The 24,123-nt window shown below is 52.1% G+C and overlaps 1 protein-coding gene across 2 annotated transcripts in view; it reads right to left on the reverse strand.

The window, feature by feature from the left end:
* Window positions 1-10,369: 10,369 nt before the first annotated feature.
* Window positions 10,370-24,123, reverse strand: part of CDYL2 (chromodomain Y like 2) — a 129,426-nt gene continuing 115,672 nt past the window's right edge. For both annotated transcript variants that reach the window (XM_075538051.1, XM_075538052.1), the window contains 2 exons: window positions 19,821-19,964; window positions 10,370-17,033 (listed from right to left, as the gene is read on the reverse strand). In XM_075538051.1, coding sequence (XP_075394166.1) covers window positions 16,875-17,033; window positions 19,821-19,964 — 303 coding nt within the window. In that variant the 3' untranslated portion in view covers window positions 10,370-16,874. The remainder of the gene's footprint in view (window positions 17,034-19,820; window positions 19,965-24,123) is intronic.

Below are 24,123 nucleotides of genomic sequence, written 5' to 3' on the forward strand. Positions count from 1 at the left end.
CCCGATGTAGCCCTGGGTGCTGGAGCAGCCGTGCGGAGACCCCTGCCAGCGCTGAGATGCTTACACGTTCACTGACTCGGCTTTCCTCCTGCAGTCGGCATCATTGGGTGTGTTTTGTGAGATGGAGGAGGACTTTGTGGATTGGTGTTGGACATATGGATTAATGGGTTAATGTTGGGCTGGTGGGCTTTGGCAGCACTGGGTTGGGATGTTTTCTTGATGTGTATTTAACCTGTATATAAAACTCACTCTTATGCATGAGTTTCTGTGGATTTGTTTCTCTAAAGTACCCTGACTAATACAGTCTCTTACTCTCTGTGGTTGTTACAAAAGCTGGTGTCAATTTGCGACTTGAGAGGATTCAGAGTGAAGGGGTGGAGTCTAGTCTGTCCATTGGGTCATAGCCAATGAGGCCTCTGTGTGGGCATGGCCTTCTCCTGAGGATTCTGGAAACTCTGGTATTTCACTTTGGAGGTGGGAGACATGTGCTCTTTCTCTGCTCACACCCGGGGAGACAAAGCAGCTGACAAAGCAAATGGAACTATGTGCTAGTGCCCTGAGCTGGAGACCTGCCAGCATTGAGATGCTTACAACACTCCTAGATGCACAAGGATTCCTACCCACTGGCCTGTGATCTTCCTGCATTTGGCATCATTGCGTGTGTTTCCTGAGTCTGAAGAGGACTTTATAGATTGGTATCAGCTATATGGGCTCATATCAGACTTATGGACTTGATCTGGACTGGGCTGGGATGCTTCCCCCATACTCAATCTATTCTTGTATATAAAGCTCTTTCTTACACACATGTGTCTCTACAAATTTGTTTCTCAAGCTCACCCAGACGCACACACTCTCTGTGAATCATTGTTGGGCCAGATCCATGAGCTGCTTTCCTTTGAGACAAAGACTCGATCCCTTGGCCACTACCTCCTTTCACCCTTGGCCAAGGACTGGGCACTAACCACTTTAACAATCCTCACTGCCATCGAGTCAATTCCAACGCAGAGTGCCTCTACAGGACTGGGTAGAACTGCCCCGGTAGATTTCCAAGACTGTCACTCTTGACAGGACAAAGAAACCCTGCCTTTCTTCCTGGGCGTGACTGGTAGTTTCAAACTGTTGACGGCTCAGTTAGCAGCCCAACTTGTCACCACTATGCCACCAGGTCCCCTCCTGCTAATCACGACAGCCTTGCAAAATATGAGTTCATGCCCATGTGTTTTCTAGAGCTGATGAGTTAATCGAACTCCTAAAAAAGGCTGCTGTGGTTAGCTGCCATCACTCGTGGCAGATGGGTCTCGGTAGAGCTGTGCTCTGTGGGAAGTTCTTTCAGAAGCAGATGGCCAGGCCTGACTTCTTAAGTGCCTGGTGGGTTTGAACCGACCACCTTTCAGTTCCTCATTCAGGATTTACCCATCTGCCCCAGCCAGAGATCCCGAGTCTAGTCAACCAAACCGGTACAATTATGTCACGTCTCCAAGGCCCTTTCAGGGTCTGTGAGGGCCAGATATTCCCATAATCCTAATTCTAAAATGCATTGGCTGTTCCCTCTCTGGGTCCAGTGGGATCTTCCGGAAGCTACGTGGTGTGTGGGATCACAGCAGACTGCGGACACTGAGAGACCTTCAGAGGAAGGAAAACCACTCAACTCCCTTTGGTTCCCCCGTTTGGGAAAGCAGGGCTGTTCCCCAGAAGAACATGTTTTGTTTAGTTGCTTTCCTAAGTCGAGAGTCTATTTTTGCTTAATCTAAATTTTGTGTTTCCAGTTTCCGTCCTAGTATCTTAAATAGAAATACACGGAACCCACATAAACACAAGTTCTTTGAAGTCTTCAACCTTCCCACCGCCCCCATCAGTCGTTCACTCCATATTTCTCAACAAAAGGACATTTTAAAAATCATGACCTCCTGTGGCAGTTACATACTCTACTGTCAACTTGAGGAAGGGGTAGAGTCTAGCCTTTCAATCAGGTCACAGCTTGATGACCTCATTTGGAGGTACAACAGAGAAATAGCTCCCTGGAGGCCAGACACGCTCTCTGTGAGACATTCCTGCTGACAAGCCCCATGGAGCTACGCTGATGGAGCCAGAGCCCTGGCGCTGGAGCAGCCGCATGGAGACCCACGCCAGCGCTGAGATGCTTCCACCGCCACTGGATCCACAAGACTTCCCACCCACTGGCCTGCAATCTTCCTGCATTTGACATCATTGCCTGTGTTGTGTGAGCCTGAAGAAGAATTTACAGACCGGTATCAGACATATGGGCTAACATCGGACTTTGGAACTTGATCTGTATTAGGCTGGGATGTTTTCTTAATATAGATTTACTCTTTATATATAGCTCTTTCTTCCACACATATGAGTGTCTCTGGGTTTCTTTCTCTAATCTACCCAGACTAGCACACCCCTATTACTACCCCTACCTGAAAATGAACAATAACTTTTCCCTCTGTTTTACTGACATACAATTCCTACTGTACATTTAAATGGTTTAAACCCATTAAAAAGACTTGCAGGGGTGGGATCGGGGAGGGAGGGGGATGGGGGAAAAAAGGGAAACCGAGCTGATTCCAGGAACCCAAGTGGAAGGTGAATTATGAGAATGACGAGTGCAACGAATGTATAAGGGTGCTTTGCTCAATTGATGTATGTACAGATTGTGATAAGAGCCTCATGAGCCCCAATAAAAAGATTAAAAATAATAATAATAATAAATTACGAATGATTAGAAAAAAAAAAGACTTGCACCAGCTTCACGGCGTTAGACCTTTTCTTCACTCGTGTCCTCCTTGTTGACAGTAACTTCTGAGTATCACAACATACTCAGGTTAGAATTGTGATGTACATGCACAAACGAGGTTTCTTGTTCAGATCAGAAGCTCGAATGAGCTACACATGGCTATTGGTTAATATGTCTCTTAAAAATCCTCCTCCGACGGATTTCTCTCCCCCTCCTGATTGATCTGGCAAGGAAGTGAAATTCTAAAAGTATGTGGTTTCCCACAGTCTCCAAGTGACTCAAGGAACTCTGGTGGCCCAATGATGGAAGTGCCAGGTTGTTAATGAAAACGTCCGTGCTTCAAAACCCCCCACCCCCCGCCTCTCTGTGGGGGAAAGATGGGCGACGTTTCTGTGAAGACATGCAGCAAACACGCTGGGGCCGTGCTGCTCTGTCCAACAGGGTCACTGTGAGTTGGCTTGACCCGATGGCAGTGGGTGTGTCTTCGTTTCAGTCGATTTGGCTAATGGCATCAGTGCCTTTTGATTCACCTAGACCTTCCTCCGCTGTGTGACTCGGACACTGGAGTTCAATGGAGAGGCAGGGTCACATCCGGGGTTAGTCATTTTGGGGGTAACAGGGTGGTCTTCCAGCAGGGAAGCACGGGATATAACGTCTCATGCTTTAGTGGGGTTAGGGGCTCTCATTTCATCCACCCAGAGCCGGTCTTACTACTTCTACACATCTGTCAGTTTGTTGTCCTCTGGTGCCCTGTGCGTTGTTGTGATAGTGGCAGTAAAACACCGGTATTAGAAATATCAGCAGAGTCGCCCAAGCTGGACATGCTTCAGCCACCAAGCTTCCAACCGAGAGACTAGGAATAAAGGCCTGGCCACCTAATTCAGTGCAGTGACCAAAACCAAACCAAGCGCACTGCCACTGAGTCCATTCTGACTGTCCTACGGAGGGCAGCATAGAACTCCCCTGGTCGGTTTCCAAGACCGCAAATCTGCTCGAGTCGAAACCTTCTCTTTCTCTCCTGTGCAGCGGGATGGTGATTTCGACCTGCTCACCTTGTGCTTAGCAGCCCAATGTGTGTGTAACCCACTGGCAATGACCATCCACCCAATGGCTTACAAAAAGAACGGTGTCAGGCTCAGTCGCCTGGAGTGTGTCATCAGCAGAGATCAATCGCTGGAAGAGAACATCCTGTGTGGTGAGGCGGAGGGTCAACGAGGATGACGAAGACCCCTAGGGACACGGAAGGGAACGTCCTCTGAAGTGACAGACTGGAATACACTGGTGGTTGTGAGGACGACTCCGGCCCAGGCAGCGTTTCCTCCCGCAGGGCCATCATGAGTCACAGATGACTCGAGCAGCTCAAGGAGCGCAGGGCTCTGCGTGTGTCATTCCTGTGTGGGCCCTTGGGTCACCCACTCATCCACCCCACAAACACCTTGAGCACTCCCTATGGGCAAGGACCAACAGTGCTGGAGAGTCCAGATGGGGTTCTGACCTCGATGTACTCCCAGGATAAACGCAATGCTCCACGTCACAATGTCACCTGATGGGGTCTTCCGTGGCTCTCAGGAGTTAGCATTCCGACAGCGTGAGCAGGTGGTCCAGAAGTCAGTCTCTGGGCCATGCAGCTGGAAGAGCACCCACCACTGGGTCCCACAGTCAAGTGAACGCTTTCAGTCAAGAGAGGCACGGGCATCACCCACCTCCAGATATAACGAGACAGGTGAAGCACCACCGCAGAAAAGCACACCCTGAACTCAGTCCCGGGGAACTTCCAACAGACCCGCAGTGAGTTGGGGGTGGGGGTTGGGGGGTATGTTCTACAAGTCACAGGTCACCTGTACTCTCCCAAAAGCCAAGGCCAAATAAGGCTAAGAAATAAGAAAGGGCTTCAGACCCGAGAGGACTTCGTGTGACCCTAGATTGAATGTCGGCCACCAAGCAGGCATCCCTTGGACAAGTCATGAGGCTTGAGTCCTCAGATGCTAGTAATATTATGCAGCTCTGAAGGTGCAGTGGCTCAGGCACTACGTGCTAAGGTTGGTGGTTCAAACCCACCTGCAGCACCTCAGGAGAAAGATGAGGTCATCGACTTCTGTAAAGATGGTCAGACTCGAAAACCCTACAGGGCAGCTCCACTCTGCAGTTCTCTGCTCAGGCAGCTCCACTCTGTCCTATATGGCAGCAATGACTGGGAGTCGCCTCAATGGCAACGGGTTTGCGTTTGCAAATCTCATCAATCTCCTGGGTTTTGCCACTCTACTGTGTTTATACCAGATGTTAACACTGGGGCCGGGGCCGTGGGGGCTCATGTTTGGGTAAGATCCTGGAAGAGTCCCTGGAGCAGGGTGTGTAAGCCTGAAACGACTCCGAGTGAGGTTTGAGTTTCATTGCTGTTGGGTTCTTGCTGCTGTTGTTTCTTCCTGTTTGGGTTTGGCATGATTTTCTATAGTATGAAATCCAGGAAACGTAAATCTATAGAGACAGTTACTGGACTGGTAATTACCTCGGGGCATGGCAGGGGAGGATGGGGAGAAATGCTTCCTTCCCCCTCCCCCCACTAGCAGGACCCCGGTTCTACCTTACAAATCCAGATAGACCACAGCCTGTACACTGGTACACAGAAGAACACTTGACACATGGAATCCAGGACAGATAAACCCATCTGGAACAGTGATGGGAGAAGCAATATCATGAGGGTGGGGGGGAAAGTGGGGGGAGAAGTGGAGAAAGGGGGAACCACCACCACCCAGGGAGATGAACAACAGAAACATGGGTGAAAGGAGACAGCAGACAGTGTAAGACATGAAAATAATAATTTATCATTTATCAAGGGTTCATGAGGGTGGAAGATTGGGAGATGGAGGGGAAAAAGAAGAGCTGACACCAAGGGCTCAAGTAGAAAGAAATGTGTTGAAAACAATGATGGCAACCTATATACATAAGTATTTGACACAACTGATGTATGGATTGTTATAAGACCTGTAAGAGTCCCCAAGAAAATGATTTATTAAAAATAACCATGAGCACGTGAAGAAAATGTTCTGAAATTGACTGTGGTGATGCTTACACTTAGGAGACCAGATTTTAACATTGGTAAAGCGGGACTCCATTGATAAAACTCATATCCTGGCAAAGTAGCCACATGGAAGCCAAAAATGTATAGCGGTGTTGGCGTGTGTGTGTGTGTCTGGTTTGGTACTTTTAAATTGTGGTTGAAATCAATGACACTTATCTAACACATGGACCATTTTAACATCTTTCACGCGGGCATTTGGCGGCACCGTCCTTCCACCATGGTGTGCACCCGTGACTCCTCCCCACCCTTCACCCTCAGGAGAAACCGCAGAGACACAGGAGGTGAGGAGTCGGGAGCCCGAGGCCGTGCCGTCGCCATAGGAGATCTTGTAGTGGTTGAGCTGAGACTGGATGGATCCCGGGTCCCTCTGCTGCACCAAGATTGCTGTGGGGGGAGAGAGTGGTAACCAACAGGACATAGGGGGAGAGGAGAGAAGAGGAGAAAGAGGAGGGAGAGAGGAGAAGATCGGAGAAAGAGGGGACAGGTGGAGGAAGAGAGAGGAGGAGAAGGGGGGAGGAAGAAGAGAAGGGAAGAGGAGGGGAGAGGGGGAGGTGTGAGACAGAGAGGAGAGAAGAGGCGAGAGGTTCTGCAGACAAGCAGGGCACGCGGCCGCGGGCAGCCCTGGTCTGTAGACACAAGCATGGGACTTCTAGGTTCTTTGGAGCGGTCTGCCACAGGCCCAGCCTGTCAGTAATGGAGCCGCCACTTCTGAATGCTCTCCTGTCACCTGGCGAATGCTCTTTTACCATCCAAGTGTCCGACTTTGGACGTGACTGCGTGGATGTGTGGGGCTGCACAGGGATGCCGCCAGGGCCCCTCAGGCCCCGCCCCCTTGCAGACAGCGCACACGCCACCTGTCCCAGGGAAGCTGAGGGCTCCATGTTCAACGGTTGATGGGCCATTGGAAGGACAAGTCTTCTTCCCCCAGCCTGAGGCGGCACACATGCTCCGAGTGAGTGCGTGGGTGCGTGTCCCTGGGAACACGGTGGCTAAACCCACAGACCCCAACCAACGTACATCCACACATCATGCTGAAGGCCTTTAATCCAGGAGGCTATTATGTTTCAAGCCACCATCTGGCTTGGGGATTTCCCTAGTGGGTGGGGTCCCTTGGCGCTGCTTGAATTACACCTGCTTGGCAGGCAGGCTCTGGAGACACAAACTCCAGGTTAGCTCCCTGCTCTCCTTCCTCCTATTTGTTCGCAGGTTTTGCTTTGTTTGTAAGGAGAAAGGAAGGGGTGAGGGTGGACACCCACATGTCGGCACTTAGAGGACACCACACTTATGGCATGACACCCTGTCCTTCTTCTTGGCCCTTGTTGCATGGAGTCCACCCGACCCTGATCTGTATCTGCATCCGATGGCATGGATCCACTGTGGAGGCCGTGAGAGGCACAGATAGCCCAGCGTGTAACTCTGAACCAAGAAGTTGGCAGTGCCAACCCACCCAGGGATACCTGTCAGTCTGCTTCTGAAAACCCCACACACTCGGGCTGCCCTGAGCTGGCATTGACTCCAGGGCAGCCCCCATCATCCTCATCGTAGACTGATTAGGAAATCCACCCTGGAATGAACTGTGCCTGCCCCCAAAACGTGTGTCAACGTGGCTGGGCCATGCTCCTCAGGGGGTTGAGTTAGGTGAGAATGTAATCCTCCCGCATGATGCGATCTGCCAAGCAGTTGTGCGGGGTATGAATAAGGCAAGATGCAACCCCCGGAGTGGGGGGTGGACACAACTTGGATGCAGTGCAGGAGGGGAGTTCCCCTGCGATGTGGCTTTTCTTTTACAGATGTCAGGAGAAGCCAGGAGAGAAGGAATGACATGAAACACGCCCCCACCCCTCCCCAAAAAAAGTCAGGAGTGGAGCAGGTCCTTTGGACCTGAAGAGTCCACAAAGGTCCTGGACACAGAAGATGGAAGCCCAAACATGCGGGGATCTCCAAGGAGTATGCATCAGGCACACAGATGCTGAAAGGAGACAAGGACCTTCCCGCAGGGATGACCGAGACAAACCCTTCCACTACGGCTGGCACCCTGACTCTGGCCATCTGGCCTCAGACACCGTGAGAGAACACAGGTGCTTGTGAAAGCTGTCGCCCTAGGGGATCTGTTGGAGCAGCACCAGTGAACTAAGACCAAAGTCAGGAGACCCTATCCACAATGCGTCCCAGTTGACTTCTCTCATCTGGAGGGCTGAGAGTAAATCTCCGCTCTGTGAAGGTCTCACCATCCACTCTGTAGCATCCTGTTATGTGCACCTGTGGCCAACTAGACACTTCTGTGTCATGGTCCGGGGTGGGGGGGTGGGGAGCCCAGTCTATTAATTGGGTCACAGCCTGATGACACCTCTCGGTGTCATAAGCCTTTGTGGATAAGAGACAGACCAAGAAGAGTCTAATCCTCTTTGGCCTTTCACCTTCTGCTGAAGTTGGATCTTGCATCTAGCTGCTCGGTCCCCTGCTGCATCACCTGGCGATCCCAGGAGCTGTCAGCAGACTAGCCACGGTACGTACATTAGGATGACTTCAGATTCACATCACCGCTGCCTCCACCAGCCTGTGCTTCTTCATCCTGTTTCCTGCTCGTCAGCTTCCACGAGTCAAGAGAAGCCGAACTTCCTTGAACTGGTTAGAACTTATGTGGGTTACATAATTGTCGATTTGAGAGGATTATGAGTGAAGGGGTGGAGGCTAGTCTATCAATCAGATCGTGGCCAATGAGGCTTTTGTGTGGGCATGGCCTTCTCCTGAGAATTCTGGGAAATCTGGTTATTTCCTCCTTGGAGGTGGGAGACTCTGCTCACACCTTGGGAGACGTAGCAGCTGACAAGACACATAAACCCACCCTGATGCAGAGACCCCTGCCAACGCTGAGATGTTTCCAATGCCACTGGATCCAAGGACTTTCTATCCACTGGCCTGTGATCTTCTACATTCGGCGTCATTGCATGTATTTTGTGAGTCTGAAGGGGACTTTATAGATTGCTATCGGACATATGGGATAGTATCAGACTTACAGACTTGATCTGGATTGGGCTAGGATGTTTTCTCAATGCTCAATTGCGCTTATATATAAATCTCTTATACACATGTGTGTCCATGGATTTGTTTCTCTAGTCTACCCAGACTAACACAACTTACCAATCATCGTACTTAAACTGGGTAAGACTTCCCAATCATCAGACTTGAGCTGGATAGGACTTACCAATTGGGCTTGAACTTGATAGGACTTACCAATCAGAGTTGAACTGGGCAGGACTCACCAATGTCTACAACTGCACACACCTTTGTCTCGAGATCTCAGTCTATTGACAGGCACCTGCAAGTGACACTGGTTTTGCTTCCCAAGAGAGCCCAACCTAACACATCCCACGCCTAGGAGATTAAGGGACCACCTCCTCCTCCCTCTATTGGGGAAGGGCTCTTTCAGTGCTGCGATCGAAATGAGCCGATGAGAGATGGTCCACATCATGGAAGCTTGCTACAGGCGTTGCAGGCTGCAGCTCCCGTCCAATGGACTTGCAGGAGCGGGAGAAGCTAGAGACCAAGGGCTCTCGGTCGGCTCGAGTGTAGACCTTGGAGGACAGAACGGTGTGGACAGAATGGAAAGGGCAAGTGAGGGGAGGCTGACAGTGAAGTCCTATGACTCACCAAGTGTGGTTGACCCACGTGGATGGAAAGGTGAGCCAATGGGAGTCAAACAACCCTTGTGCCCTCCCTCCTAGCGCTCCCCCAATCCCGTCCCCCGAGTGTGCTTGTGATTGTGTGCAGAGTGCTGCGTTGTGGCTGCTCAACCCTTGGGGCATGGCAAGGTCAGTCAGGGCAGGGTCACCTCCCTCCGTCCCATGAAACTACACTCCACGAAGGGACTAAGGCTCAGTATGCCTGCACCTAGCACAGTGCCTGATGCAGAGCAGGGGCCCTGGTTACTGAGGGGCTGACCAGCTTGGAGCATGTCACTTTCCCAGAATGCCCTGCTGCCACAAGCCCCTGGAAGACTCTTTCCTCCTCTGTCCTATGGGCCATGTCTCTGAAGGCAGGCCCTGGAAGCGATCAGTTCCCTCAGTGTGCCTCTGACAGCCTCCTACGCTGCGACGATCAGAACCATGAAACCAGGTCTGTGTGGGACCCTGCCTGGCTCCATGGAGACCAATATCCTTCCGAGGCAAGCCTGGGAGCTGGGATGGCAGAGGTCAGAGTAGGCCTGTCTGCAGTGAGGAGGAGAGTCCCTGGGGCCAGGAGCCAGCCTAGGGTACCCCGGAAGGCACAAATGCTAAGATCGACTCCCCATGGAAACCAACTCCTAAGCCCCAGTTCTAGGGTCTTCTAGCAGCAAGCAACTGCCAGCCAGAATAACGGAAGCCTGAAGCCAAGTGTGGGTGGACATCTCTGCTCTCCAAGGGGACCCAACTGCGAAGTCTCGGGTGCCTCAGCTCCCAGAAGGCACCAGAACCTCCTAGCTTGGAAGCCCCAGCACCTGCTGGCAAACCTCATGTGAGGGCCACAGAAAGAGGAGAGGGTGGGGATACACCAGCAAGCAGAGGTGAGGTTTGAACCTTTTTATTCAAAGCAGCTTCTCACAATGTATAAATACTGCATATTAGCACACATGAAAAATACAACTTCTAAGGCACCCAGAAATGTGTTCATACACGTTACAGGACCATTCACAAAGAGAGTGTCAACGATTTGCTCTAGACAGTCAGCATCTGATAAGTCAGAAGATCAGTACCCTCAGTACTGCACCCAAGTCTCGGGAAATATTTACAAGGCAGGAGAAAGGGGGGGGGGCGGTACCTGCGTTATAATCCTACGAAGTACCCAAACTTACAAATATTCAGAACTAGTTAAAGACTCTCCCAAGATGATCTGGCAAAACCAAAACCAAAAGCAAGTAGCCTAATTTTCAAGGGTCTCTGTGGATCTTGGCATGCACCCTACATCCGCAGTCAGTGCCAAACTCTCCAAGGGAGGGCGGAGCAAGGACTTTTGTGTGTGTGTGTGTGTTTTGGGGGGGGGGGGCGTCTTTTCTTTCTTTTCTTATTTTTCTTACTATATTTTTTGGTAGCCTGCTTCATTATCAGAAGTTTGGTAATAAGCCTTACCAATAGAATACGACTTTTTCAGCATCCATCATTTCTCAGCCGGTCACTGAATCAACCAACGACGTCACCGTGAGTGACAAATGAGCACCACCCAGGGTGAGAGGGCCTTCTCACGCCAGGTGGGGGACGCAATGGCTGGTGCAGAACAAAAGGGAGACCAATCGCCTGATCCCACCGCTCAGCATAGACCCATCTGGAAAAAACTCACCCTGGAGGCCCTGATTCAAATGACATGGGCCAAGCCATCCATGCTGGCCCTCCACCCACTTTGTACGACCTGGGTAAAGGCCGAGACTACCCAGCAGGTAACACCCACCTGAAACTGGAAAGTCATTTCTCAGAGCCCTCTTGAGGAGACAATGAATCACCACCCCCAACCCCCATCCCCTCACCCATGTGGCCAGCTAGGGGGAGTGTGAGGTCGTGGGGACTGAGCGGGTTCTCTGTGCTACAAAACATGCCCATCTCTTGTAGAGATGTGCCCATCCTTCATGAAACGCGTGCTTTGTTGGAATAATGGAATTCTTTGGTATGATAGGCAACAGCTTCACAATCCTGTCAACATGGGAGTCAGCAAATGGCAACGTGGGGCCTAACGGCCTGGGGACGAACTAAACATGAGGTGGACACCACTCTCTCCCTACTGCCCAGAGTCGCCTGACCGCGTTCCAGGAAGTTTGGCCAACCCCTAGGGAATCCAGAGCCGGAGCTCGGGACCAGATGGGTTAGACTCTGTGACTGTCACACACATGGGAGAAATGGATAGCAAACCGCTCTGCACATGGCCAACAAGCAGACTTCTTGACCACCTGTGAGAAGGGATGCCACAAGGTAAACTTGACTGGGCTATCGTCTTAGCCATGGTGTCAGGAGGCTCGGTACTGAGCTGGGAAGGGGAAGGAGCATCGGTTGGTGACTCCTTGGAGGTGGCCCACCAAAAATGAAATATTTCTTTAAAAAAATTATTTTCATGAAATTCAATCTCTAGTGGATTCTTTAGCTACCAGACAAAGCGGGCCCACTGTGGGCAATTCCACAATGCACGCTCTGTGCGAACAGTCCCCGCTGGAGCTGGTCCTGCTGCTGTATGTCCATCTGCATCCTGTCCTCCTTCCCCTGCTAACCTCTGGTTTGGTATGGCTTCTCCTGCGTGGTCCACCGGCGAGACACTGAGGATACACAGGGCTGCTGCCAGCCGTGGGACTCAACTCAACTTCAGATTGTCTACACCGTGAGGCTCCTATGTAAACCCTGTGGGCATCTCTCCATGAGGGCCGGCCTCCACCAGCCCAGAGGCCTCTGAGTCAGCCCATCAAGCAACTGCCTAGGCCAGGAGCCAGGAACAGAAAGTGCCCTTTGTTCAGAACAAGCTATGGGCCGGCGGCTCTCTGCCCCCATCTCTAAGCTCAGTGAACAGAACACAGGTGGCTCTGGGAAACCTGTCTTTGAGCCATTCTTATACTTTATGATACCCAAGGTATCTGTGTGACCCTGGCTGCCATCAACTCAACCAAACTCCCCATCAGCCATGAGTTCCGACTCCTTTTGAGTCCCCTCAACATGGCCAATGTGGCTTGGAAGAAACACCCGTATTACCTTTTATACTTTGTTTTTTTTTTGCTTTGTTTTGCAACAAGCTTAAGGCTCTATTCACAAACATCACCAACTGCCACACAGTGAGACCTTCTGGGGAGATCTCAAATTAAACATGTTGCTGCAAAAGGTTGGAAAATTTACCGATACTAATGGTAAGGCTTATTCACAAAAATCAATGTGTTTTCAAATTATACTTCAAACTCATTTGAAGACGACGACAACAAAGAAAATGAACCTGCTCTCTCATAGCAGAAGAACATTAGATTCTGATGGGAAAAAAATTAAAAACAAAAGACATAACTATCGGCACCAAACCAGTATGCTATCATTTGAAAGAACCAGTGATGGTAATGGAAAAGATTGCCTAGAACGCATATCCTAACTTACCACAGAAATATAAAAGTTTATATTCTGAAAATATATACTGTATTAAAGTCTGTAAGCATTTCAACCGAAATCTGCAGGAATAACTAAGTGACACTTATCTACAACAAAAATATACATGCAAAGACAACCCCCCCCCAATTGGCTTCCCTTCAATATCTACAAAGGCCAAGTGTAGATTTTTAAAGATTATACAAAATCATTTACAGAGAAAATAAAATAAAATACTTAGGAAATCTCTAAATTTAGAGTCTTAAATACTGTGTATATTAGCGATAATATCTAGACTAATATCTACAATAGATCTAAGTATCTGAAGAGACACACACAGCAGAGAAAGGGGGTCTGGATTTTAGCTATTCCGTTGGAAAGGTCTGAAGGTGTTCCTATCTGGTTCTCGGTTACAAAGCCTCTCCACAGAAACTAGATGGCAAAATTGCGTGACTGTGACTTTCAAGGGGGACAAAAAGTTTACCAAGAAAATGAACAACAACAAAAAAAACCCAACTTTTTTTGAAACCAAGATGCTTCATGCATTTACACATGGCTATTTCCGAATGTGGATGTGCAAAGACCTAGTTCCGAGTCTGGTGTGATGATCGGGTTTCTTTTTTTTTTTCTTTCCATCCTAACACTAAACTTCACATGGAAAACCGACTTCCGTGTGTCAGAGAGAACATCTCCTGGCTTCATCTATAATCCAATTGCATTCTCAGCAGCCCACTGGATGCTTTACACTCAAAGGAATTATTCCAAAGCAGGGAGGGGGGCGGGGGTGCATCAGCAGTAGGCTGTGGCTGCCCAGTGGTGAAGGGAGTCCGACTGCCCTGGCCAAGTCCCACAAGGGGTCCTCCTTCAACGGGGCCGCTAGCACGAATGTCTTCACCCCGATACAACAGGCACTCAGCATCTGGGGGGCCCGGGGGACAGAATAAAGGTGAGTCGGAGCACATAGTCACTAGGGGGGCAGTGGCTCCCTGGAAAAGCTTCCTTGACCAAGGAGATGTCAACCTCCCACCCACAGCCATTCTCCCAGCCCCTAGGGAAACAGGGAGGGCACCTTGGACTCCTCACAGGCCCACTCAGCTCTAGGGAATGATGGACATGGGGCAGTTCGGGGGCAAAGCAACTGAGAGAAAGAGAAGAATGGATTCTGTTGAAAGACATCAGTGCTGCTATAGAAACATTTTTAAAGGAAGCAAGAGCATTGTCCCAAGACATCTATCAGGGTGAAACCTCTCAACACAACACCAGGTCTGGTCTTGGGTCAACTGGCTGTCAGCAAACTTTTTCCACACATTATCAAAAGAATTATCTGGCAAACTGAAAAACTCACTGGTTCAGTCTACCTGGTCAGCAAGCAAAAGGTAAAGCACAGACCTGACCAACATTTGCCAACCTGGCAAGCCATCTGTACTCCAATGGATTACAGGGGCACAGCTCACACACTGCCTGGGAGCTCTCGAACCTCGGAATGAACATAGGCTCCACACCTCAGACCCGATCCCACAGCTCGGTCCTCAGAGGTCTATAAAAAGGTTTATGATTTGGGGGTCCAGCCGGAGCTACAAAAAGCCTGGCTCTCTCAGCTGGGAACACATGGGTGTGGATCCAAAGGAATTCTCAAACATGTCCAGTGAGAATCCTGACATCTTTTCTGGGGCTGTTCAATGGAGCTGCCCCACATCTGAAGCTATGCAAAAAGCAGGGCGCTTCCTCTGAAGGAGTGAGTGGTGGTGGGGGGATTGTCTGGCACACCAAGCGAGCTCTGGACAAGCCTGCGTTGGCTTTCTCCACGTGGGTATGTAACAAGTGACACTGAGCGGAAGCAGGTGTGTGCCTACGGCATTCCCCATACGGGACCCAAATGGACCACACGGAAGGTGCCCCAGACACTTGAGTTCCGTCTTCCTCTGCCTGGACTTAGCCAGGGCGGCTGCTCCCTGCCAGCTCAAATGGCCAAGATGGCACAGGCCCAAGAAGAAAGACGCTTCCTCTTCTCCCTTACCGTCAAGCAGTCCTGGGGAAACTCAAGGAGGGTTTCCCATAGAAGCTGCCAAGGGTGTCTCAGGGATCGAGTGCCCTAAAGAACTTGAGAGTCACTGTGAACGGATCCTGCCCCTGGCTCTGGTGTAGACACTCAACCTGTTCTCTGAACCGAAAAAGGTCCAGGGCCATGGGTCCTTCCGCTTGACCTGCCCGGCGCCACTTTGGAGAGAGAGGACCGAGGAGGGAGGACCAATGCTTCTCCTTCTTCTCAGGCCTCCTCACATCCCCCAGCCAGGCCTCCCCCAACCCTGACCGCTCCACTCAACACCTCCAGCGTCCAGAGCGGCTGGTGATGACTGGAGGAAAAGAGAATGCAGTCGATCCCACAGGGTTGGCCACGGACATGGAAAACCCCCAAGACCTTGAGCATCGACCTTTCTCTGGGCGCCCAACTCAGAGCAGCCGTAGCCTCATGCAGAAGGTTCTCCTGTTCGTTCCTTGCGGTCAGTTCTCTCCTCACCAACTCAAGTCAAAACTAAACCCTCCTCCCTCCCGGCAGCTGGTTCTGGGACTGTGGTCTGATGTTCAGAGACCAGCTGCTGGCCGTTCACTTCACTTCCTGGCCATTGCTACCTTGGGTTGGTGACAGTTAAGAATGAAAGAAAGAAAGAAGAAGAAAAAAGATGGATTAATCTGGACATTTGGAGAGAGAACGATGTAGACCTTTGGCTGATAGCTCAGCTGAGTGAGAACTCCATCTCACCTTCCCAGGAAGACCCAAATCAGTAATCACTGGACATAACAGAAGAAACAAACTCTTAGGACCAAGTTCAAGCATTTCCCCCAAGCAAAGGAGCCCCAGTCTAGACAATGCGGGGGCCCCTCGGTAAGGGCTACTCCCCCGCCTCTTGGGGACATTATAAACATGTTAAGAACTGCAGGTTTGTATTACCTTTGGGCTGGGAGGACCCTTTATCTCCGAAAAGGCAGTCAAGTGACAAGAAACACCTCCCAGGAGTTTCCCGAAGGACAAGGCTAAAGGGCTAGTATTTGAGACCCATTGGACCCTCAGTGGGCCTGGTACCAAGCCCGCCCTTGTACCCACTGCAGTCCTTCCTCTGCCAGCCACCTCAGTGTCATCTCTAGAATGCGCCCAATGGCATGTGCTCGGGAAGCAGGAAGGTAACATCTGTACAGGCAACAGACACGGCATTATATAAACACAAATAAATAACTTAAATAGGTCTGATTCGGGGAGGGGTGGGTAATCAAGTTTTCCGAGTAGTTCGTGGTGGTGGTGGTTTTTGCAAAACTAGCTTTACATATAATACACATAAATTATCAGAATTCCCGCCTTACGTTGGTGTAAAAAATATAGCTTTAACAAAACCATCTCTAAATGTACACCATCTAAGGGTTGGCAAAAATCAATCACTCTGCTGGGTTTAAAGACCAAGCCCTGAAGGTCACACAGATGCACGTCGGAGAGGACTGCATGGAGGCAGGGTGGACCCCCTGCCACCCAAGCTGCACCCAGTCCGAGAGAGCCATGGCAGCCGGGTCTCCCCACCAGAGGCACTGTGTAGACACGGCCTGAGTCAGAAGGATGGGGGATGATGGTCTCCCCTGTCCTGGACCACGGTGGTGCATTTCAGCAATGGGGACAAAGACGGGGGGGAGCGTGGGTGCCTGGCAGAGCCTGGGAAGAGATAGCCCTCCATAGATCTCCAGCCAGAGGGGCGGGACGCCTGGCAGGGTGGGCGGGGAGCAGGCCAAGTATTCTGCGCTTCCCGTCTGTTACACAAAATGAAACCAACGAGGGAGCAACCAAAAGACACAAAGACATGGACACAACCCTAAGTACGCAGGGACACCTCGACAAGCTTCTTGGCCGGGGCACACTGTGCTCCGATTTCTGAGACACAGGGCGATGCTGGAAGGCAGGCACCCTTGAGCGTTGGGGCCGGAGAGCCGTGGCCCTTCAGACCTCATAGATCTTGTCCTGCAGGTAGCTGAACAGGGAGTCCAGGCCCTTGGACGAGCTCCAGAGCTGTTTGAGCATCACGCACTCCTTCTCATTCACGTCCTCCAGCACCGACTTCAGGAAGCTCCGCACTAGGCATTTGGACTCCTCCAAGACCTGCAGGGAAAACCGACAGGAGTCTCGTTAGCTGGGCCCTGGGACGCCGCTCCAGGGCCACGCGCTTGGCCAAGGACGGCACACGGCTCAACCTCGCAACGTCCAGAGCCAGAGGAGACAATCTCGTCAGCCCCGGTGCTCCCTGATGGCCAGCCACGAACCCAGGTGTGCCGAGAGGGCGGGCCCTGGGCCCCAGGGTATCAAGGTTGTTCCCATTTCCCGTGGGCATCACGGAAAGGCTTGGGACACGCTCCCCACGCCCAAGTTTCTTTATCTGCCCAACGGGCATCAGGATGCTCAACTCAAGGACAGCTGCAAACGTGCAATGAGCTGATGCCTGTCGGTGCACCCGTGTGCCCTGCCCTCTGGTTCAGGCTGCGTGGGAAGAGGAGTCCTTCTCAGGAAGGGTAACAGGAGGGCTAACTGTCATCAAACAAAACGAAACCAAGAAGCAAACATTTTGCTGTCGAGTCAACTCTGATTCAGAGGGACCCTGTAGCGCAGGGCAGATCTGCCCCCTGTGGATTTCCAAGACTCCCGTCTTCCAACCGGATGTTCCCACACCGCACCCACAGCGACGTGCAGGATAAGACAGTCACTTGGTCAACCTGGCCACGGCAGCCTACGTGTTGGCTACGTTATTCCCTGGCACCTGCTTTTCTGCAACTGTGTACATATCTGCTTTTCTGGGCGCCCTCAGAGGCAAACGGAGACACTGAAGAGTGGGTCTTGCACTCGGTAGCTGCATGCAGGAAATGAAACACTGGGACATCACGCCTGGCTGCCTCGCGTGCGTCTTGCAGCTGGCCCCAGCGCATCCTGCGATCCTATCGGCCTGCCGGGCGTCTGGTTTCTCTGAACGCGGTGGCTGCTTTGTGGGTTTGTGTGCTGGGCACATTGAAGGAGCCTAGGGGCATGGGGCTAAATCGACCCAGCTGCTCGCGGCCCGTGTCTGTCCCCTTGACTGTGAAGGCCTCGGAGACTCTAGGGGGCAGTTCGATGCTAGGATGAGACAGCAGTGAGTGGGTTTTAGTCTTTTGTATCACGAGCATCGCTTTTTCAAAATTAACACACTTTGTCCCTGAGGATAAATCTCTCCAGTGGGAAGGTCTCAAAGCGGAGAAGTCTAATCGTGCTGGCTCACAGCAGACCCATGATCCAGAAGACAAAGTTAGAATTGCCCTCTGTGGGTTTCCAAGGCAGGCCAACTTCACAGGGGCAGGACGTTTTCATCTCTGTCCTGCAGAGCAGCTGGGGGATTTGAACTGCCAACCTTGTGATTGGCAGCCCAATGAGTAACCCACTATGCCAGCAGGGCAACGGGTTTCAGTCGGCTTTAGGACTGTGAGTCTGGTTTGAGGTTTGGAAGGGTGCAAATCTTCTCCTTCTGAGTCTGAATTCTCAAAACTGAGACAAAAACAAACTCACAAACTGCCATCCAGATGATGCCAACTCATAGCTACCCTACAAGACTGGGTAGACCTGCCCCTGCGAGTTGCCAAGACTGTACCTCTTTATGGGAGTAGAAAGCCCCATCTTTCTCCCAAGGAGAAGCTGGTGGTTTTGAACTGCTGACCTTGTGGTTAGCAGTCCAGAGTGTAACCACTCTGCCAACAGGGCTCCTCTCAATACTAAAGAGGTACTTATTAAGTTTGTTCTTACTTTTAAATTAAATTCTGGTAAAAAACATACATATCAACTCACTGCCATCAAGTCAATAATGACTCCTAGCAACTCCCTGTAGATTTCTGAGACAGTAAGTGTTTATAGGAGTAGAAATCCTAGTCTTTCTTCCAAAGAGCTGCTGGTGGTTTTGAACTGTAGACCATGAGAACGGCAGCTAAACACTCAACCACCACACCACCAAGGCGCCTCTCACACCTTTCAAAGCATGCGCCAATTCAACACATTCTCTGTAAGACTTCTGAAAACTCAGTTTGAGGCCCTGAGCCTGCTAGCAGTGGGGTCCATCGTAAGGCACCACTCGTCCTATCAGGAAGATTCAAAGAGGGCCTGGACGACTTGACCCATGAGAGGCATCTGATAGATAGCACGTGGCAGTCCGGGGCACAAACGGAAGCCTGTCCACCAATGGTCACAGCAGTACTTTGTGCAACAGCAGGGAGGTGGACATGGCCCAAATGCCCATGGCCAGGCAAATACACAAACAAAGCGTGAGGCAGGTGAGGTGTGGAATATTATATGGCCATGAAGAGTGAAGAAGTGCTGACACCGGCCAGGATGGGGGTGAGCCTTTAAAACACATGGATGGGGGCATCAGTCGGTCCCAAGTGGACTCACACGGCAGCCTCTCCCTCACATGAAATAAGCAGACACAGTTGACCCTTGACCTACACGGGCTTGACCCGCACAGGCCCACTCCCAGGATTTTTTTTTTTGTGCCCCCACAACGAAAATGGCAAAGTCATGATTCAATGAGAAAAAAGCTGCCTGACTGGATGATAGACCAGCTGTGGCTATCTGCTCTTTTGAGATGAATCAATCCATCCGATTGCTGGGATTATGGTATCAGCCACCCAGGATGGCAAGACCAGGCCCTCGTCCTCCTCAGCTTACTCCGCATGAAGGACACACAGACCTTGCCCTGCAGGACGACCCACTTCCACTGGGTGAACCGTCACTCTGGGGTGGAGTCAGATGTCATGAGTGGCTATTCCACGGCAGGGGGCTCAGGGCCCCAGCCGCAACTGTGTGGGTAGAGAGTCAAGTGTGTGGAGTGAGCATGGGAGATTCTGGGTGGCTCTGGGGAGCCGGTGGGGGGCTCACCACGGCACTGCAGGACGCCATCTCCTTGACCCGCAGCATGACCTCCTGGCTGAAGGTGGTTGGCCAGAAGACCTGGGACACGAGCCCCCGGCTGCAGGCCTCCTGCGCAGTGAGCTTCCTTCCGCAGAAGAGCATCTCATTGGCCTGCAAAGGCAGAGGTGGAAGGGAGAGGGATGAGGTTGGGGAACCCCTGGGGTCCCCTGTCAGTGTGCGTGTGTCTGTGTGAGTTTGAGGAGGGAAGGGGGGCTACGGCTTTCGGGGCATTCTCAAAGGGAGCAAGGGGTTTACCGTGACTCTGAATCGTGGTTGCTTTCACGGGCCGCTGGTCAAATGTGACCCTACGTGACAGAGTGGAAGCGCCCCACAGAGTTTCCAACACTGCCATTACATTGACAAGAAGAGAAAGCCCCGCCAGGTCTTTACTCCTGTGGTCTTTCTAGCCTCTGAGTTAGCAGCCAAGGGCTTCATTGTTGATTGACCAGGGGTGGATTGCCCAATAAACAGGCAAACTCAGGCTTTCCTGTGCTTGCTTACAATTCTGTAGAGGACAATGTATACAAGTCAGCCTGGCCGTGGGGTGGGAGGCAGGGTGGCTGTAAATCTGAAAAACAGCCTTTGATTCTGTGAGGAGGGGCTGTGAGGTTGGGAGCAAGGCCTAGAGGCAGCATCTCAGATGTGGCGGGGGAGGGGGGGAGCAAGAACTCGTACGCCCTCAAAAACAAACCAACAAAACCCTCAGTGCCAGGGCCCATCCCAACACAGCGACCTAGAGGACGGGGCAGGGCTGCCCTTTGGGTTTGAGAGGCTGCCAGTCTTCTGAGAAGCAGACAGCCTCGTCTTTCGCCCACACAGAGGCTGAGGGCTTCAAACTGCTGACCTTGGGGTGAGCAGGCCAACACATAAACTGCCGCCTTCAAAACGGTACACTACAGAACAGTAAATAAGCACAAAGAAGCCTGTGCTTACTTTGCTTATTGGGGTGATTGAGACAGATTCAATGGAGTGAGGGGGCAGTACGTCAGTCCTGATGTCTACTCATGACCAGATGACCTCCCCCACACTACTGAAACTCCTCTGGAGGGTCTCCAAGTTGGCACTGGCTGGAGGGACCCCTCTCCCTCTCTGGGTGCAGGGGGAAGCCAGTGAGCTCAGAGCTGCCCTGACACACCTGTTTGGTGTGAGGGGAGGGGAGGAGTCATCCACAGGGGCAGGGGAAATAGACATAGAGTTCTGCTAGTGGGTGAATTCTGGACCCCACTAAATTCCTGGACACCTCTGATGTCCACGCAGACATCCCAAGTCACACAGGCAAAGAATATCATGTCTCTTGCAATAGCCCAGGACCCTGTACAGGGACAAAGGACACCCCTGCCTTCCCCAGACTCCCAGGACCTGCAGCCCACTTGGCGGGGGGGGGGGGGCGTCTTTTGATGTGAAATGTACAGTCTGTCCCTGACATTCCCAGGGGAGCCACAGGTAGGGAGAGCCTCAGGCACGGGGATCACAGGGGTGGAGGTGCTTCCCTGTCAGGTGCCAGGGTCACCGCCAGCAGGCCATGGGATGCAGCTGGTCCTGATCTTCTCCAGGATGGAGTCTCCATTCCTTCCCACACAGACGACACCTCCCTGCCCTGCCCTCTATCTATGTCCCACTCCTGTGTCCTGTCGTGGGGGGCCGGCTGCTCTGTTCTCACTGCCTCCAGGCCTGTTCCCAGCTTCCCCACCTCCACTAGCTGTCAAGGATGTGTCATCACGGCCTACAAGACACCCCACTTTGCTGGAGTAGTGAAATGCATTAGGTGGGTGTCGTGGGTTGAACTGCACCCCCACCACTCTCTGCCCACAAAGATATGCTCAACTTCCAGCCCCTCTACTGGTGGGTATGGCCTTACTTAGAAGTACGGGCAAACCTCTGGAGTGTTGACGATTCCACTCTAGGCCACTGCAATCAAGAGAATCGCTAGAAGGGATGTTGACACTAGTAGACTGTCGTGCAAAAGCACGACGCAGACGTCTGGCCTCGTGGGAGAATGGCACTCACAGACGCTCGGCGTGCAGAGCATCGGGTCTCCCAGGCGTGCCTGCAGTAGCTGTGCACACGCCATGTGGCTGAGATGAGGTCGCGCTACATGACCACGGCATGAACGCAAGGGCTGGGTCCTTACGAGAGAGACGAGAGCAAGATGCGGACATGGAGGCGCAGAGGGGAGCCCACCATGTGAAGAGGCGGAGATGGGAGGGATTCTGCAGGTACAAGCCAGAGAGAGCCCAAGATTGCCCCGCAGCCACCAAGAGCTGGGCACCACCAGAAAGAATCACACCCACACACTCGCCCTCGAGCATGGCCCTGCTGGCACCTTGATTTCCATCCTCTCTACTGCAGACTCGTCACACCTGGACAATAGACGAAACTGTCGTAACTACGTGAAGTAGTGAAGGATTTCCTCTTGCTTGGATCCACGATCGATGCACAATCCTGCACAAGACCCCGTTAAGGTGCTGAAGAGCAAGGAGGTCGCTCTGAGGACGGAGGTGCACCTGGCCCAAGCTCTGGTATTTTCTATCACCTCTAACGCCTGTGAAAGACGGACAGTGAATAGGGCAGACCGAAGACGGAGGGATGGATTTGAATCACAGTGCTGGCAAGACGACTGAAAGTACCAGGGACTGCCAAGAGGACAAGTAGATCTGTCTGCAAAGAATAACAGGTAGGATACTCCTGAGAAGCAAGGCAGGTGAGACTTCGTCTCGTGTACTTCAGGCAAGTGGCCAGGAGAGTCTGGTCTTGGGGAAAGGAGCTCACACTGGGTAGAGGGTGAGAGGCAGACCCCCCGAGAAGATGGACCGACACAGTGGCTGCAGCAGTGCGCGCAAACGATTGTGAGGACGGCGCTGGGCTGGGCCAGGCTCTGTCTTGTGGGCACAGGTTCCCTGCAGGTCAGAACCAACTGAATGGCTAGTTTCGAGCACTATGAGACACTGCCCGGTTGTCGGAAGCCCTCGGTGTGCGGTGGTCCCAGCAGCTCCAGCGAGAACAGCAGCGTCCAGAACACACATCTGGTGAGGTGTCTGCAGGAAGACACCTGCAGCATCTTTTTTAAAAACAGAAAGCACCTCTGTCTCAGGAAGTAGAAAGACGAGGAACAGAGGCAGTAGCAGGAGCCAGACTCCACTCTTCCTCCGGGAGCGCTCGTCTCAGCGGGCAACATTCCTGGAGCGTCAGGAATGCCTGGAATAAAAGGGAGCAGGGAGTGGGAGATAAGACTGCACAATTTTGACATTTTTCTGTGGCCGCAGAAGACGGGAGGAGTCCGACAGCCCGGTGGCGGTGGTCACCAGGCGATGCTCCTGCTTCCTGGGATTGGTGTCTGTGAGGCTGTGAGCAGCTCTGGGCAGCACTGTGTCCCCCGATCTGAACCACCTGCTGGACCTGCTGCCTAGGAGGTGGTCAGTGGCTTTCCAGGGAGGACAGTGACATCACTACTCTCTTAGCAGCTCTCCCTGTTTCCAGCTGCCATCCAAGAGCGACATAGAGAAGGGACCCTCATCCTTCTACCTCACCCAGGAGGCACCCCAAGTCCTTCTTTAATCGGCACCCCCTCTGGGCAGGGCCAGGGTTCCCTCTTTGGTGGTGTCTCTATCCATCTGTCAGAAACTACATAGACCGTGGTCCCTCCAGCCCTCATCCACAGAGCAGGGGGAGCTGATGTTAATGAAGCCCCTTTTGCCTTCCTGACAGGACCAGCTTGCCTCAACCAACCGCAGCTAGAGCTGAGCCCTTGGCAATGAGCGGTAGGATGCCTGTCCTACCCTGGAGGGAGATCTCGCTGACTATATGCAAGGACTCCTGGAAGGAGCCGACACTGAGAAGGTAAACATCAATGACCAACTGCCTACCTCCTGTGAGAGGCAGGTGACAGACCCAGACCGGGAAGTCTAAACTTAAGCAAACAAACAAACCAAAGCAGCACAAAATCCAGAGGAACCAGGGACTGGGGGTAGCTCTGTCCAACATCAGAGATTGCTGAGAATAGAATGGGGTCTTCCCAACCCTTAAAAGAAAGCGACGAGGCTCCCACTGGGTGCCATTTGACCACGTCTGTGCCACACGACTTCTGACTCAGCGCCCCCTTCATCGACATGCCGCCACTGTTGGTGTTAGAAGCCACCGCGTCGGTTCCAAAGCACGACCGAGTACCCCCGCTGTGCCACAGAACAAAAGCCCGCCGGCCCCACGCCAGCTCACCATTGCTCTCCTGTTGCAGCCAACGTGCTTGCCCGGCTCACCGATGCCCCTCCTTGCA

The sequence above is a fragment of the Tenrec ecaudatus genome, chromosome 18, assembly GCF_050624435.1.
Source record: "Tenrec ecaudatus isolate mTenEca1 chromosome 18, mTenEca1.hap1, whole genome shotgun sequence".
Lineage (NCBI taxonomy): Eukaryota > Metazoa > Chordata > Mammalia > Afrosoricida > Tenrecidae > Tenrec > Tenrec ecaudatus.